An 18,362-nucleotide genomic window follows, 5' to 3' on the forward strand; every position below is an offset into this window, starting at 1 on the left:
GAGACATTGGCTTTATTCCTTCACGGTGGCAGCATGAACTCCATGAAGAAGAAATCCCAACTTTCTCTCTACCTGCACCCTCGTCCCCAGCAGCCAACAGAAGTGAAAACCAGAATGATCTACTCTTTGGGATCCAGCCACCTGCTTTGCCCAGTCACCCAGGACCTTCAGTGCCCATTCCATCCCCTGGCTCTTCTGATTGTTACTCTGGTGAAGGGAACCCAGCTGCCCCCCTGCACCTCCCTTGTAGCTAATACATCCTGGGAACCACAAGTTCTTGAAGTTCAAGGCAGCAGCTGCAATTTCAGATCCATTCAGAGGGCACAAGGGTTGGAGACTAGGAGAGGCCTGTGGTTTGGGGTGGGGAAGTATAAAGGGCACAAATCCATGGCTCTCCCCACAGTCTGAAAGGAAATTGGAGCGTGGGGCAGGGAAGGCTAACAGTGGAATGAAGAAAGAAGTTAGTTAACCAAAAAAATCTGAGAGGAGATCCTGGCCCCAAGGCTGTTGCAGCTCCCACTCCAATGTGCACTGACTGACAAGTGCTGTCCGCATGTCACCACCCTACCAGCTCCATCCCACTGAGAGGCTTTTGTCTGCAGCCTCGGCTCCATCATCAGAGTCTGTGCACCCAGTGGTGGGAAGTGAGAGATGCAGAGAGAGAAGCACCTGGGAGCGTTTGGTGGCCAGTGCTGCAGTTGGATCAACCCAGGGTTTTTCCATCACTCAGTACAATCCAGATGATGGGTCCACTCCGCTGTTGACTTCTTTGGGCGGGGTGGGAGGACACAGCAAGTGGGAGAAGGAGTGCAGTGTGGATTAAAGCAAATCACACACAGACAATTGAATATATGGAAGTCTGGAAGATGCAGATGGAGACACTCAAGCACATGCAGCATGAGGCGAGAGTCTATGGCCAACCAGCACACAGGAGGTGAGCTGCCCCAAATGGAGACAGGTGTGATGTTACCGTAGGGGCGCAGCAGCTGGTACACGGTAGTCAGAGCCAGCAGGCTAAAGGTGGAACATGGAAAGTCAAAAGGCGAGCGCTGCGCTATACGGTCTCCTAAGCTGTGGGCTCTGCAGTAAAGAAGGTAACAGTTCTGGTAGAAATTTGTGCTTTAATATATATATATATATTTTGTTTAAAACAAAAGTTCCCACTTCCCTGAGGAAGTCCTGTCAGATGTTCCCAAGGAAACACGGGGAGGGGGTTTCCTCCTTCATTTGTTCTTTACATTTTTGTCATTCCCATTTTTCTTCATTCCTTCTTGTGTGATTGTTTTCTTCCTTCCTCTCTCTCTCTCTCATTTTGTGTTTTTATTTTTTTATTTTTTAGACATTATGACTTTCTTGAGGAATCCACCAGGTTCTGAGCAGATCTCTTTGCGTGGTCATGCTTGTCAGTCTTTGGTAACGTATGGACACTTTGGTGTGCCAGTGAGGAAGGGGAGGAAGAGGAGTAGAGGTGGCTGAGTAGGAAAGGAGCAGGAATGTCTTGTCCAGAAGACAGGAATGCTCGCTTGCCATCATCTGAGCAGCACATAAAGGAAAAAAGTCAGTGGCCCACCGAGAGAAGACCTGTGCAGGGTTGGGACGCCACTCCCTGGAAGGGCGACTGCTGCAGGCCAAAGGGAGAGAGAGATTGGTTACGGAAAACATGTAAAGCAAGTCAACCAACGTCAGTGCCAGCTGTCATCACAGGAAACTGCAAGCTCCACATACACTGGATACCTGCGGTCCCACTCTCTTTCTTGGGAATCCAGTTGAGACTGTAGCTGGGATTACGCTTGTGGGACATTAGCTTTCGTGCTCAGGGACAGAAGTCAAGGAAAAACCAGAGTCCCTCTTTCCCACTGCAATGTGGCATCAAACTGGCTATTATGGTACAGCCATGGCTTCACATCCTACAGCCAGGAGGGAAGGGTCCCTCTTTAGACACCTTTCATGTCAGGAAGGTATCGTCAAACTGGAGAGGCTTAGCGAAGAGGACCCCAAATGATCATGGGGCTAGAGGGTTTATTTCTGAGTGAAGATGAAAGAACTAAATCTTTCTTGCCAAAACAATGACTGAGGGCGATCTGAGATCCACCTACATGTATGTGAAAGGTGCATTTCCTAAGAAACGAGAGAGATTGTTCAGAGTGGGATGGTGAAACGAAGCCAAGTAGAATGTAGGCTGAATATCAGAACTGGGCTGGAGAGCTCCAGGCTGGCAACTCCCCAGGCTGTTCAAGGCCCCAGAGAGGTACTGGGTTGCAGAGAAAGGCAGCAGGTTCAAAACCCCCTTGCCTGTGATGAGTGGCTTATACTGCAGTCTGCCCCAGGGCGCAGGGGCTAGTTAGTGACTGGCAGTAGCCTACGACTGAGGCGAGGTGGGGATGGCGGTTCCTTGGGGAGGGAAAACCCCGAGAGCGAGGTGTTACTGCCAGGGGGCAGCACCTCAGATAACAGGGCACTGGAGTCCAGGGAGGGACATGAGGGCCAAGCAGCAGTGGGACACCAGCCTGAAGAGGCTGGACAAGCTAATTCTGAGAAGAGACCAGCAGAAGGTGCTGCAGGGGTGAGTCCCACATCGCTACAACCATCCATATGGATTCTGCTTCATTCTTTAAGGTCACAATGACCCTGGACTATTATTTTCCAGTTCAGGGGTTAGAGGTTCTGGAGCAACCGAACAGCAATGTCATGTTGACCATGAGAGATCTCTGTTCTACCCTGTCAGGGTTTTACCTGATCAGGCAGCTAAACACTCTTTCCCTTTCCGGTTGGAAGGCTTTGCTTTAATAATGTGTCATCATACACTGAGCAGTAAGTGTATACTTCCCCATAAAACCCTCCACACCCTCCAATACCCACCCTACACACCACCCACCCACCATAACCCCCCACAGATCCAACCAACATGCAATAGCCACCCTACACACCACCCACCCAAAGCAACCTCCCCCACACCCAACCAACATCCAACTGTCACCCTACACCCCATCCATCCAACAAAACCTCCTTTACACCCAACCAACACCTACCCTACACACTGTCCACCCAACACAAACACCCACACAGACCCAATTGACATCTAACACCCCTCCCAAAACCCACATAGATCTAGTTGATATCCAACACCCTCCAACATACCAGACACTCAACTCTACATACCTCCCATTGCACCAGCGTCCACTCAGACCCAGCTAACATCCAACACCCACCCTACACTGACCCAACCAACATACCCTCAACTCAAACACCCATACATACCCCTTTGACAACCAACACTCACCCAACACACTACCCACCTGCCCACCGCACACACCAACCCACCCACACCAAGCAACACTGATGTAAAAACACCACAGACACAAACATCCCGCTAACACTCACCCAGAGACACACACCGTGTTCTTATACTTACACATGCTCCCTCTCTGTTCACTGATACACGCTAATACCAACACATCAGATTCCCCCCCGCCATTCTTCATCTAGCAGCCCCCCAGGTGCCCACTCACACGCATACTCAAGCCTTCTCACACACTCACCTTTATTTGGGCCAATCGACTTCCTTGGGCAGTCTCCCCTTTTCAGAGTGACATCGTCAATGGCAATGTCCCCCTCATAGCTTGTGCCGCGGACGCCTTCAAAGATGATCTGCGGACAGAGACAATGAACAGTCAGGGGGGCTGCCCCGAGGCTGGGGAATGGCCTCACTGACAGGCCAGGCCCATGTATACAGAACAGGTAGGACACAGGGTGCCACATCCACAGACGCCAACTGCCCAGCACAGGTGCCATGACCGTAAGGGGGTTCCACCCCCAGCCCAGGGTCCCAGGCTCCTGTAGCCCACTGGTCACCCCCCTGAACAGTCTCTGTTCCCTACAGCCACTTGGCTACCCCCCGGCTGAGCCCCCTGAGTGGGATTTGTTGCTCTCCCAGCCCTCTGGTCACTCCCCTGCAGCCCCTAGGCTGTTTCCCATGGGGCTCTTCTCCCTCTCCAACCCCCCAGCTACCTGAGCGTGGGGTTCCTTGTGCTTATCACCTACCACGCCTGCAGTGCGCAGAGAGTCACTCTCCTGAGTGCCCTTGGGCAGGCCAGTGAGGGACCTACTGTCACCAAAGCACTGGGGTGGGAGTAAGTTGAACTGGGACAGCCCCTGCTCCCCACAGATAGGAGACAGCAATTCCCGCTCCACCTCTGGGGCATCTCCGGCATCTCCATTTGGGGGCTGTAGGGCTCCCCTCCCTATGCCCCCCATCCTGGTCGGGAATCCTGGAGAGACTGGCTCCTTCCTTCTCAGAGCCTGTCATTCATGAGCCTGAGCTCCCTCTTCTGTTTCCATGGTTACCAAACTCTGCTGGCAGCCCAGGGGCAGAGACTCAATCACTACCTCCTGGCGGCAGGGCGTACACAATTGGTGCCAGCTCTCACTCACTGAGGAGAGGGGTAAAACCCAGCTTCTAGCTCATCCCTTGTCCCCCCACCCCCCACTACTAGTCCTGCATGACCACTATAGTCCCTGCTCAGCTACCCTGGAGATACGGTGACCGGACGTCCCGATTTTATAGGGACAGTCCCAATTTTGGGGTCTTTTTCTTATATAGGCACCTATTACTCCCTACCCCCTGTTCTGATTTTTTACACTTGCTCTCTGGTCACCCTACCTAGAGAGAGCACACACGGCCTGCTCGCCACCCAGCACCATGGCCTGCTCGCCACCCAGCATCATGCTGCACTCAGGCTCTTATTTGTGATTTTATAGCACCCCACAGTATAGGCACTTCATGCTTATACAACAAATCACTGTACGCAGACTCAGCACTCACATGCAACCCTACAACACCAACCCAGCATGCAGGTCATTGCATTAAGCACCCTCCAACAACTAATGGATGCGCGCCCCTGAACTCACAAGCCCCCAAAAAGTGCAAAGCCCAGTGCTCGGAAGCAACCCTACAACAAGAAACCAGTGTGCATGGCTCCAGAGCGCACAACCCTGCCCCCAACAGGAAGCTCACAAGTGCTAGAGTAACAGCCCAGTGCACAGATCCAGCATTCACAAGCAACCTTGCAGTATCAGACCAGTTCCCAGGACAGTGCTCGCCTCAACTGCAGATTGATAGTAACAAATCTGTGCTTGTGCAGGATGGAATTAGGCAAGACGTTTGCAGAGGCATGAAACCCCATTCTCCTTCCTCCCTGAAACTGGCTGTGACTTTCAGTACACTCCCTCCCTACAAGCTTGGGAGTGGAGAACTGCCCTGTGCCCTCCCATGTACCATAGATACCCTGTGTCCGTTCCCTGTTAGGCAACACGTAATGACAGGGCTGTTCTGGTGATGCTTGTCCTGGGCATAGAATGCACCCAAGGGGTGGGGGGCAGCTCTAGCGCCTGCTTACCTGAAAGGGTCCTGGAGGGCTGATGGGGACGTGTGCTTGTTTCCACTCGTTTCCTTTGTTTTCACTGAGTGACCAGACTTGGGTGTCGATGGCCCGTTTGTTCTGCACACGAACCAGAAGATTCAAGGAGCCTGCAAAAAAGAAACTGGACACTGGAGGCCTGGGTCAGGCTCCATCAACTTGCAGGTGTCCCAGAGAGTCCTGCTGAAACTGGGGCATTAATGACCCTATGTCAATTGCCCAACAGAGCTGCCCATGATTTCAACAAGGGTTAGTTGCCTATATCTTTGAAGATCTGAGCCACAGAGATCACCTGGGACAGGACTATGTTCCTAGAGCAAGAGGACAGAAGGGGATGGGAACCAGGGAGGTCTTGAATAGAACCATGGCATCTCCAGCCCTGGCACTGAAGGGCTCGGCTGAAGCCACTGCTGCTCCTCCGTGACTAAAAAATAAAAAAACAGCGTGTTTGTGGCCTCCATACCCAGAGGTGTCATATCTGAGAGCAGGGAGATGATAATACCCTCGCTCTATGTGCCTCTGGTCCGACTGCAGCTGGTCTGCTGTGTTCTGACCTGGATACTTCATTCTCAGAGGCACCAGGCACAGGGCAGGGAGGGAGCAATCCCTTTCCATACCGCTCTGGTCACAGAAGTAGGCTGGCATGCAGCAGCAGACGTCTCTCTCTCTCTGGTTGTGGCAGGACCCCATTGGGGGGCTGCACTGTTAGAAAGCTATCAATAAGTTGGAGGATGTTCAGGGACGTGTAATCAAGATGATGAAATGTTTAGACTCGGAGTGGCTGACTCACAAGGAAAGGTTAAAAGCATGAAATATCTGTAACTTGGCTAACACACCACTATGGGCACAGCGGCACTGCAGCCGAGAGGAAGCCTCCCAGCCCAGGTAGACAGACACGCACTAGCTTGGCTTGAGCGAGTGTGCTAAAAATAGCAGCATGGATGTTGCAGCTCCAGCAAAGACGTGAACTGACCCACCTGAGCTCAGACCCAGAGGTTGTGTGGGCCTGGCAGACTGGAACCGCAACAGTGATGCTGCTGTTTTTAGCAAAACAGTGCAAATCTGCCTACTTAGGCTGGGAGGCTAGTTCCAAGGTGCAGTGTAGATGTACACTAACGGGGAAGGGAGAGAGATTGCCTAGAAGTGGCCAAAGGGAGTCAGCACTAAAGGGGAAGAGAAATTGCTCAGAGAGGTCCAATGGACTGGTAGTAGGAGTTATGGGATTAAACTAAACAAGCTGAACAGGAAGAAAAAGTTCCCAATAAGACTGTGGAATCGTCTCCAAAGAAAAGGAAAAGAAACCCCATGACTGGAGTTATTCAAACATCACCTTGGGTTTAAGCCAGGACTGGTGAGGAGGCAGGATGGATTGGCTGATCTAACATTCCATCTCTGATTCCTAGGAGGTGAATTTGAACAAGCGAGGGGGGAAAAAAATCCTTTGAATGGTATGAGCAGATCCTTTCCCCGGAGGTGCCCATTTTGCACTTGGATTGACACCACAAACCGAGGTGACATGTGACACCGCACATCGCTCTCCAGAGAGGTCAGCTGGCGTCGCGTGACCTCGGGAAGACTGCGAGAAGTGAACCCGGGCTCTCCTCTGTGGAAACACGGAGCCTGGAATGAGGGAAGTCACTGTGGGAGTCTCAAGCAAAAGACAGCTTTTAGCCACGGGCATCCTTATGTCCTTCCTGCCCGCTGGCCTCAGAAACTACCAGTGAAGGAATGTTTGATTGAAGAAGAATGAAGCCTGAATCTCATTGAGGCCGTAGGGTGAATTGATGGTCCAAGCAGGAACTAAATAACCCCATAGATCAATGTCAATGAGACTATGTTGAGCGCAGCTAATTACAGCCACCAGAGCTGGGAAGGTGAGAGGTGCAGAGAGAGGAAAGAATTAGCAGGAAGCTGCCAGTGAGCGAGGATTAAAAACAGCCACCCTCTATTCTAATCTCTTTCAGTGACTGATGCTAGGATCTGCCATGCAAGAGCCTGGCTGAGCAGTCAGAGGTGGGACAAATCGTTCAGTAAATGGACTTTGGTGCCCTAGGAAAAAAGAGAAGGCAAAACGGAAAGTGACTAAGAGGAGCATCTGGAATGTGAATTGGTGCCAGCTATGCACTGACTGTGAACTCCTGATTGAGGACCAAACCAATCCTGAGCACACCCCTGGCTGTCAACTCCAGGCCTCTTTCTGCAGTAACAGGGGAAAAGGAGCAAGGCTCTTACCTGTTGCCCAGCAAAGATCTCTAGCAATAAAAATACTAATAAACTAAATAAATGAAATATAATAAATAATACAGACTTCCCAGGTGAGGATCTTGGAGCACTTTACAAACATCAGTGAAGCCTCACAACACCCCTACGAGGTGGGTCAGTATCACTAGCCCCAGTCTACAGAGGAGGAAACTGAGTCACAGAGAAGCTAAGTCACTTGCCCAAGATTACATTACAAATCCGTGTTAGAGCTGTGAAAAGAACCCAGGTCTGCTGACTCCTAACCCTGTGCTCTAATTACTAACCCACACTGCCTCTCTGAGCGTGCCTGGAAAGACATTCCCCTCGCCGCTCTCTGTGACTATGGCCTTCTGCTTGCTACTCTGATGGATTCATAGGGCCATATTCAGACATGGCAAAGAGTGCAAGCCCTTTGAAATCAACAGGGTGGCAGCTACTTATGCCAGCTCTTGATCTGGCTGCGAGCCAAAGAAATGGAAGATTTATGAGGCCTTAGAGTCCATTCCTTTGCTCAGTCAGTCCTGGTTTGTTTCCTATAAGGTCTCCAGGTCCAGCCTAGCTTAAATGCCTCGTGACGGGAGTACCTCCTCTTGGCAATAAACCCTTGGCTCTGGCCTCCAAATGGGACCATCTGGTATTGTTGGTCCTATGCTCTAAAAAGCAGTACAGCTTCCATTCCAATGTAACAGCTGGGAATACTTAGCTGGGAAGATAGGTGGCACGGTAGAGCTTCATTGGGATGACAGTGGTGCCTCCTGCTCCACCCCACCCCTTGTCTTCTGCTGGGGCAGCAAGGGTGGCATCACACACACACACACACCCCCTCTGCTGGGATGTGGAGGACTGAAGATTCTTTCTTCCCAGACCAGGCCCCAGCTTACTTGAAGAGATGGAACAACAGGCTGAGAAGGTAGATCCCAGCCAGCCTGAAGATCAGCAAAGGCAGGCCGGCTCTATGCCACCCCAGCAGATAGGCTGTGAAGATATGTGGTCTAATGCCAACAAGCTTCTGCCTAGCATTAGGAAGGCACCAGGAGAGGGCCCTGTGTCATGGTCCAGGCTGATCCTGCCTTGAGTGCTGGATGTGATCAATGGAGCCCATGGTGCATGGCCTCATGCTTTCTAGGATATTCCTATGAAAACAAACTCTGTGAGCAGGACCCAGCTGAGATCCACAAAGTCCTGACCAATGACCACATGCAGCTCTGGTGATTATGCACCTCTGTGCAACAGGAGCCTTCTCTCATCCCTACTAATCCTCCTTGCTTCCTGCATAACTTTCAACTCCCTGATAAATACTTCAGATGGGTTCAGGTCAAGCCAAACACCTTATGCTTGTAAGGGGACCAATGTCCCTCTGCTAGAACAGAGGTTCCATGTCCAACCAGTTGTTTATAAAGGCTGCCTAACAGCTCCAGGTGGGCATTCCCCAGTAGTGGACACTGTACAGTTCCTGGGATAAGGAAGGATACGCTGGTGGTTACAGCACAGGACAGGGAATCAGGACTCCTGGGTTCCATTCCCAGCTCTATCCCTCTAAGACTTGCTGTGTGATCTTGAGCAAGTTATTCCCTCTCGCTCTGTGCTTCAGTTTTTCCATCTGTGAAAGGGGGATAATGATATTAACTGACTTCACAGAGGAAGATTATGAGGATTAATTGATACTTTACAAATGCTTTGTGATCCTTGGATGGAAGATGCTAATGAGTGGGAGAGTAGTAATTATACTGACTTTCCAATGGCTCCATGTAGGAGAAAAATCTAACTGGGAGATGCCTCCAGTCCTCAGCTCACAGCCATCAGAGATGGGCACGTTCTGTTCCATTCATTCCCTGAGGGCCAGTGCAGGATGGCTGCCTGCAGTTAGGGCAGGGCAGGAAACTTTTTTCCTATCCAATGAGAATTTCTGACATTTTCCCATCTCAAATTGTGATGCAAAGTTGAAATCTCGAAAATTTTCACAAACATAAAATCTGGAAAAAAAATTGATTCGGGTCAATCAAAATGTTTAGATAATTTTGAAAGATTGTTTTGATTTTGACATTTTCCCTTTTTTTAAAGAGTAGATTTACTAATAGTTCCAAACAAAAAGTTGTTTCAACTCTATCCCCCACCCTCCCAACCTTCTGGTTCAACAACCTCAAAATGATTTTCGTTACCAAAACTGCACTGAGTCGAGTGCTTCGCTGACTCTGACCTGGGTTCGCAAATTGTGTTGGTCTCAATGAATCAGCACTTTTCAGCAAAAAACATTTTGCCGAAAAAATTTCCAACCAGCTGTACCTGCGATCAAGCCTCCAGCCTGGTTTTATCTGACAGTGATGTACAGTTTCTCATTTAGAAATCCACATCCTTACTGGTAGTTTTGCTGCCTCTCTTCATTCCCCCTCCTCCTCCCCATCTGACTGTGGTTTGACCTTTCCTCAAAACACCTGCTCGTGATACACAGCTAAGGGGAGGCCAGGTGTCTGTTGCTAGAGTGCTGCAGCGAAAGAGCGGCACAGAGGAAATCCCTGAGCACTGCCAGTCTCATTGGTATCTCCCTCCAATGGGGCGACCTTGGTATTTTATTTGTTATCTGTATCATCTCATCTTTTCTAATCAGAGGGGAAAATAAAGGCCTGTAATATGTGAGGAGGAATCAATTATCGTGCGAGTAAGCTGTGCCTTCTGTTGGCTCCTTTAAGCCCAGAGCTGGCATTTCAGAAGAGTGGCGTGAACACAAAAGAGCACCAGCTGCGATGCCAGATACAGTAACCCAAGGGGATGCTGCTAAATGTTACCTGCTTGCAGGATGAAAAGGTCTTATTTCCGTTGCCATGGGATAGGAACTTCACTCTGTCGGAACTGCAACAAAAGTTAAGAACAGCTGGCATGGGTGGGCCAGTGAGCCAAGGAACGGAGGCGGGCACAGCACCCGAGGACAAGCTCAACCCTGGGAACGACGACAGCTTAAGCAGCAGTGTGGCATTTTCCACAGTGGTTTTAGGTAACACAGAGCCCTACAGCGAGACTAAGATACTGACCAAAGGGATGAGAGATCTAAAAAGTGTGGCTGGAAGGAAGCAAAGTAACTGAGGTCTCACTAGGAAAAGGAGAACTGTACGGCGAGTGGAGCGATACCCACAAAGTAGTATGCATAATACTGTATCCCTCTAGCTTGATGGAGTGGAGCGTGAAGCCAGGTGGTGTTTGGGATCACAGCGCAGACCTGGATTAGCTGTAGGCGGGGGTACAGTTTCGGATTCAATGATGCTGAAACTCAGAACAGATGTTCCTGTAATATTCCAGCCCCCAAAGGTGGAAATCTCATGAGATCAGCTGTTCACAACCGATTTCGGCTGCAGCCAGAAGTTAGATTTGGGTTCAACTTCAAACCAATCAGGTCTGGGGATTCAAATCCAAAAACCACCCCAGAAATTCAAAAGGGGTTTGGATCCTAGGTTAGATTAAACAGAGATGGAGATAAGGGGATGATCTACCATAAGTAGATGTACAGTGTAGAGACAGATACACTACAGCTTTGTAGAGCCTACTGTAAGCCTAACACGAGGGCCCCAGCCCTTGCCCCAGCCCAGAGAGACGAAGCCTTTCCTCCTGTAGCCAGGCCTCTGACTGTGTCCTGGGCACGGCTGTTTATTTTAACCCAGCTGATCATAAAGCAAGCCCAAAGCTCCGAGCAGGCAAATCCCTGGAGCGAACTAAAGCCCTCAAAAGGAACCTATTACTGTTCATAATCCCGGGAACAAATACAGGCCTTTCTCTCGCTCATTTAAATGAATGATAATGAAAAGTAATCAGCGGCAGGCTTGTGTTCTCAATTATGGTGCTGTGGTGGAAAGTTACCACTCAGAGGTGAGACACAGAGTGGGGAAAACGATCATATTGGTGATGGAGGGAGAGAAATACCATCAAGCTGTGCTGAGCTGTAATTTATAGGAATGTAATTTGTCTCTGTGCCATGATAAGAGGTATTTACTCTTCCATTGTCTCTAATGATGCTTTGTATAGCAACATATGTGTAATAAACACAATTACACCCTCCCAAGCCTGCTTGCTCAATGCTTCGTTTCACTCATATTTTAATAGATGGGATTCCATCCAAGCTCTCTCAAGCCCTAGTCCTGTCTGTTGGATCCCTCACACCAGACTCAAGAGCTCTTTGCAGACAGACACCCTTCTGCATAGTGAGACTCAGCAGTTTTACAGAGGGCAGGCTCAGTAGCCTAATGAATACTGGTGCAACTGGATGCTGGCTACATGTGGGAGAGTGCTACCTGAGTCCATAGTCAGTCAGAGAAAAAACATGGATCTCCAAGCACTTCGCATGCATTAATGAGTTAACCTCATGTGATAGGTACATATTGTAATGAGCTGGCTAGTGTGTATACCCACCAGTGCCCTCTGTGGAATGCAATCAGAACTGCTCCACTGTGTGTCATAGGACCTATTCTGCTAGCGAGCAAGGAAGATTTTCCTTTCGCTCAGGTGGTAGGGGCCTGAGTTCTTGGAGTAAGAGGACCAGATTTCCCTTCTTGCTATTGCCATGACTTTCTAAATCAGTATCTAATGCAGTGTAAATGGCAACATGATGTGTTTAAACTGGCAATGTTCCCTCCATGGCAAACCTGTGAAAAATCAGTTACTTGCGCCTGGTAGAGGCAATTTTGTGGGTTTGCCAGGGATTAAAAATACCCAGTCGAGTATCTGCCCAAAGGAAGGGACAAAGCCTGGCAGGGTTCAAATCTGTACAGTCTCACTGTGGGCTACATACATCTTCCTGGGGCAGAAACGTGCAAAGGGAAAACAGAGTTGGATGTGCCCAGATCCATGGGAGTGTCTCTTCTCCCGCCCCCACCCCCCAGGCATACTTCATCCCTGCTGCAATTTGACATCAGTGGACTTGTAATGGAGCTACACTTGAGGGAATCTGGCTCATTCTATGGAAGCTGTAATTAGGGGTAGGCGTTGTGTGTACTCCAGCATAGAGAGCTGAACGACACGAGGCATTTATCAATTGTGCTAAAAATAACAGGCAAAATGCTGCAGTCGATCATGCAAAATGCCCATGAACCTCGTCTGATGTCAGTAAGAGTCCTTCCTGGGTAAGACTGACAGGATTTGACTCAAGGGACTTTTAAATTGTGTAATTTTAAACTAAGAATATTTACTGCCTTGTTTAAAGAGAGAGGCCCACTGAAAACACAGCCAAAACAAAAGAGTGGGGAGGGGACATGGTCTAGTGGTTAAAGAACAGGAAGTCAGGACTCCTGCGTTCTTTTCCCAGGTCTGTTTCTGATTTACTGTGGGACCTTGGTTAAGTCACTTTCCCCTCTCTCTGCCTCAGTCGTCTCATGTGTAAACAGAGGACAATCAGAGCAAAGGGGGAGAGAGAGAGGATTTGAGATAGGCAAGTCCCTCACAGGACAGGCTGACTAACTGAAAATCCCTAAGCTGATTCCCTGCACTCAGCCTCCCTGCTACCTCACACACGGGAGTCAGTCAGCCAATTTGCAAAGCTCAAACAGAGCTGGGTGAAGTGGGAACTAAATCTGCCTTGATAGCAGATTCCCATTTCCTGTCACCAGCTCAGTCCCATCCTTGGAAGCCCTCAGAATAGTCATTTGGGCGTATGAGTCTGTCAGTCTCTCTTGGAGCTCACCTCCCTGTCAGGGATAAGGAAGGCAAGAGAGGAGGACAGAGCCAGCCACTCTCTCAGCTGGACACTTGATTATTTGCAGCCCAGCTGATGCGGAAAATAAAGAGCAACTTGAACTGAATGAGTCTTCAAACACCTGCATTCCCCCAGGCAGTGTGAGGAAGGGCTGGGAGAGCCTTGATTACAGCTCTGTATCTCAGCTGGCATCTGTGGAGACTGTACCTGCTCTCTACCTCTCTCAATAGGACTATCCTCTACCCCTGGTGAGCTGGAGGTGCTTCATTTCCCTGTGACAAGGAACTGAAGATCAGGGCCCACAGGTCATTCAGGTCTGTGCTCCTACATTTGCAATAAGGTCTCGGATTTGCCCAATGATCTCAATGTCATGGTGAGCTGAGCCTCTCCTTACCTTCTCTGTGGGCTGCTCTGTCCTGACACAGGCAGGTTGTGTCTCTGGTTTGACTTCTTATTTCCTTATGGACCCCACTTCACACCAGCTCCCCCTAGTTGCTTCCAATGAGCTGATGGCAGGCTCAGGACTGGGTCCCAACTGCAGTGCTGCTGTTCATTTAGTACTGAGCCTACTGGGAGACAGCATCCCTACTCAACAGGACTCACAATCGCCCTATAACCTTGATGGCATGGTATTTTGGACATTGCTAATAGACCTGTTCCTGAAACATGGCTTTCCGCTATACATTGGACATATGATACTGTATAGCACCTATCTACTAAGAGCCTTATCCATGGTATCTATTATCCTTTTAGAAATGCCATAGTCAGGGAAGGGAAGGCATTTCCATTATAAGGAACTATTATCCATACACTACAGTAAATAGCCTTTTGGTCTTGCTTGTCTTCAGCCCAGGTCCGTTTCAAGGGTCTAGCTGTCACCTTCAGAGCTCTGATGAGGCTAAGGCCTAGCTACTTCAGGGACCACCTCCTTCTGCATCCCCGCTCAACGATCTAGAGGGACATTGCTTCTGAAAGAGGCCAGGCTGGTATTTGGGCAGAAAGCCCTACACTGGAACTCCAGCTGTAGAGGTTGGGAGGAAAGGGTGTCACTTGGTTTAGGGCTTGATGAGATTCCTACTGAAGTCTATGGCAAAGCTCATCCAGCAGGATGAGGCCTTCACATCACAGAGCAACCTTTCCATCCCCCTCCCTCCGCCCCTGGCAGGCTACACAAAGCAAGTATGACTGTTCCTGTCCCTTCTCCATCTAACCCACAGCCATACAACCTACCTGGGGTGAGGGTGGGGGGGGAAAGCAGAGAAAATGGCCCTTCCCCACACAATGGGAGCTACTTCTCTTAATTACGGTATTGGGTGCCTAGATACTGCAGTGACAGACAAATTAGGCAGATGGTTCAAATTAAAATTTTTGTTTATTTTTTTTTTTAAAGAAGAAAGCCGTGGCGTGGACCCAGAGTGAAACAAAATATACACCCGGGGGTGCAGACCGTCATGAGAAGACTGATCATGGTACAGAAAGGAGAAATTGGATTTTACCATCAAAAAAGACAGAGAGGGGCCCATGTTTTGGTCTGCAATGCTATAGAGCCAGGGTGAGATTCAAAGCAACCAGTGAGTCTGTTTAGTTCAGATGCACCTACATGTAGTGTACACACTGAAATAAACACCACTGCCTTCATTTCACTCTGAGTGCCACCAGAGAGGCACACTGTGCTGCACCTTTGTATGTCTTTAACAATGGAAAGCGACCAGCACCAGGCTTGTGTTCTCAATTGCAGCACCGTGGCGAAGGCAGGCATGGGGGAGGAAGAGAAATCATTTCAAAACACCCTTTGCAGGGCACATATGGTGAATGCTGGGGGAGTAGGGCTGGCTGCCAGCACCATCTGCTAGATCCCCACACGGATAGGGAGTATACCCAGTCCCGGTGGGTTCTGCAGGAATTTCTGTATGCCCCCTGAGAAGATTCACAGGGTGGAGATTTGCATCCCAGACCCCAGTTCTGATCTGCATTTTATTACCCAGCCGGTCATCTATTCTTGGGTCTAAAATGTCTCTCCAATGGCACTGCCATCGAACCAATGTGGAGCTCAGCTTTCACATCTTGTACAGGGTAGCTGGCCAGAACACCAGCTACTGGTAGGCACTACTTTGGTTTTCTCTTCACCCTTAGGCTACTTTTACCCAAGGAGCTGGGGATGCGACTCCCTGCTTATGTAGACATACTCACGCCAGCTCTCTCATCTACCTAGTGCTCTGAAAAGGGTATTGTCCCTGCAATAGCAAAGGCAGCAGCGAGCAGGAACTGGGCTGCTTTGGACACAGGGCAGCTAGCCTTTGCCACTGCTATTGATTAGTCAACTGGAGTATAGTATTTTAGGATCTCACCTAACTTGCTAGCTTCTGCTTTTCCAGTTAGGTAGCCCCCTTTTTGCCCTGGCCTGGGATACAGATTCCAGGCTTGCAGTCAAACTGCCTTGCTTTGCCCATCAGTCCTGGATCCAATCTTCCCCTGCACAGGGCAGCGTAGGATTCCTATTCCAGTCTGCTCACACCTGAGATACTTGTTTCCAGTTCAAATCACGCAGCTTCCACATGTTCTCCTTCCCCTGACTGTCAGTTGTTAACAGTTAATGGCCAATCACTGGTCTTCCATTATATCTCCAAGGCAACTCCATTCATCTGCTGACAGCTCTTGATAGTTCATTCATACCAACACAGATTGCCTACATGACCAACATCCATTTCTTACTTCTCCACACCCAGTGGGTAACACCACAAAGTGAGTGGGTAAACAGAGTCACACATTGCTTCATAAAACAAATACAGACACTCCCACCTTCTCCACAATGGGTAATCTGGTTCAGAAATCACAGGAGCCCTTCCCTCTCCCCCACGGAAGCTTAGCCTAGTTCTAGAACCAGGCCCTCTGGAGGATTCTGAAAGGTTTATCTTCTCCCCCCCCTTTGATTGTTCCTGTGTGTTGCACCTCTGCACCAGAAGGTCCCAGAAGTACTGTATACTAGCCGACAGGAGAGATGTTGGGGCTGTTTCTGCCATGAGGGGAAATGGGCAGTACTATCCCTTTGCCATGAGGGAGCCTGTGCTCAGAGGTTGTCATGCTTTGCAGACTGAAGAGGCTGGGATAGAGCCAAAGGGGGAATGCTGACCTTTCTCAGGATTGCCAGTTGCTTGCTCGCCCGCTGTTTGTTCCATGACATGTTCACTTGCCTCCAGGAGAATTCTCCTCGGTGGTGCAGTGCAACACAGAGCCCTCCCTTGCTGCTTTGATAGCCTCCCCTTTCATCTCTGCCATAGGAGATAGCCAGGCCCTCGCTCAGCCCCCTTGGCTAGAGCACTGTGCTGGGCTCGCTCTCAGTTGAGCTGAAACAGAAGTCTGCTTCATGAAGATACAGAGGGTTCAAAAGAGCAGAGCAGTTGAAGAGAGAGAGAGAGAGACTTGGCTGCTTCACTTTCAGGCACTGCCTTAGCTGGGTCTTCAGTCACAGAGTCACAGGGTAAAAAGCTTCCTGAAGCCTCCGATGAGCAGACAGAGATGGAACAGGGAACATACCACAGACCAGGATAAAACTCACTGATGTTTCACTGGGGAGGATTTGCCCGTGCCAGTTCTCTGCCTGTCAACATCCTCCTTCCGCCAGTTCCTCTAGGCCTGTGCTATGGGTCACCTAATCGCATGGAGCTCCTGGCACACTCCACCTTGCTTTGTGGGTAGCAGCTCCCTTCATCTTCTGCCACTCAGCCAGCCACTCAGTTGATGCACAATTTACACACTGTTTGGGCACCCTGTGGTCTCTCAACCCCAAGACCAGAGGCCAAGCGCAGGGCAGTTGCTGGGCCCCACGTCTGTAGCAGCTGGTGCATGGAAGACAGCTGGGATGGCTCAGTGCAACGCCCTGGCAGGCAAATAGCGGGGAGGAGCAGGTGAAAGAGGAGCAGAAGGGAGCACCTATCTTTGCTGTGGAACTGAAGGTGCTGTTCCAAATCCTTTCTGTCCCCCACTCACTGCCCACCCTCAGCAGCCCATCAGAGGTGAGCCTTGCCAAAGGACTGCATGCCAGAGAGGGTAACAGTCTCATGGTTCAGTCCAAGGATGTTTTAACATGTTCCAACTTGTTCTACTTCTGATTTTCTGCCAGGACCAGATTATGGCAAGACAGACCCTTCCCATTCTGGACTGCAACCGGAAATTCTGTAGGAGACTGGCTGTTCTGATGGGATTCTCACTCTGTTCCTGCAACCTCAAAAGGTTCAGATGTTAGGGTGCCTCTCCAACCTCTCAAAGCCTTTTACTAGCTGGGCAGCCACGACTAGAAGCGATGGCAGTAGCTGCACCTGCATCAACAGGTTCATGTATTTTAGGATTTTTCATGTAAAAAAAATGCTAATTCTCAATGCACAATTGTGCCTTCCTAAGGCCTTCTGGAAGAGGCAGAATAACTGGATTTTAGCCTCAGCAGCCAAAAGGCAATATTGTACTTTGATATGCTGGGGACATCCAGCTGGTGTTCTCCCAAGATGCAGCAGGAATGAACACTAGCACATATGGCTGTTCTGCTGAAAGGTACCTGGATCAACTAACTACAGGATAGATGCAATCTTCATTGACATAACTATGTTGCTGGGCAGTGGCGAAGCAATTAAAGCTCCACTTAGAGAACAGAAAGGTGGCCTAGCAATACACAAGGGGAATGCGGCTGTGTAGGTAGATCTTCCTCCCACTTTCTCGTTATTTCTCTTAAGTGCCTGATAAGTTTTGATTTCAGGGTTTGAATAATTGATGAAAACACCTCATGCCCTGGAGCAGTGGTTGGGCTGCAGTTCTAAATAGCTGCTCAACCTGGTGCAAAGATTCTGTAATCCTAAACCAGAAGGGGGTGGGGAGACAGAGTGGGGTCTCCTCTGAGCAGCGGGGGGTGACTGGGTTAAGCTGCTTCCCACAAGGACACCCTTCATGGCAACTCCAAGTGAGCAAACAGTGCCAAAGGTTATCTGCAGATATTCACTGGTGTCTGTAGGTGAATCTGTGTTGCCTGTTTCTACCCGTTG

The 18,362-nt window shown here is 49.7% G+C and overlaps 1 protein-coding gene across 1 annotated transcript in view; it reads right to left on the reverse strand.

The window, feature by feature from the left end:
• Positions 1 to 1,125: 1,125 nt before the first annotated feature.
• Positions 1,126 to 18,362, reverse strand: part of MDGA1 (MAM domain containing glycosylphosphatidylinositol anchor 1) — a 196,362-nt gene continuing 179,125 nt past the window's right edge. Inside the window, exons 17-19 of the mRNA XM_075064581.1 lie at positions 5,397 to 5,527; positions 3,540 to 3,648; positions 1,126 to 1,621 (exon numbers count right to left, since the gene is read on the reverse strand). Of these exons, the coding sequence (XP_074920682.1) occupies positions 1,530 to 1,621; positions 3,540 to 3,648; positions 5,397 to 5,527 (332 nt within the window). The 3' untranslated portion in view covers positions 1,126 to 1,529. The remainder of the gene's footprint in view (positions 1,622 to 3,539; positions 3,649 to 5,396; positions 5,528 to 18,362) is intronic.

Source organism: Chelonoidis abingdonii, chromosome 3, assembly GCF_003597395.2.
Source record: "Chelonoidis abingdonii isolate Lonesome George chromosome 3, CheloAbing_2.0, whole genome shotgun sequence".
NCBI classification, from domain to species: domain Eukaryota; kingdom Metazoa; phylum Chordata; order Testudines; family Testudinidae; genus Chelonoidis; species Chelonoidis abingdonii.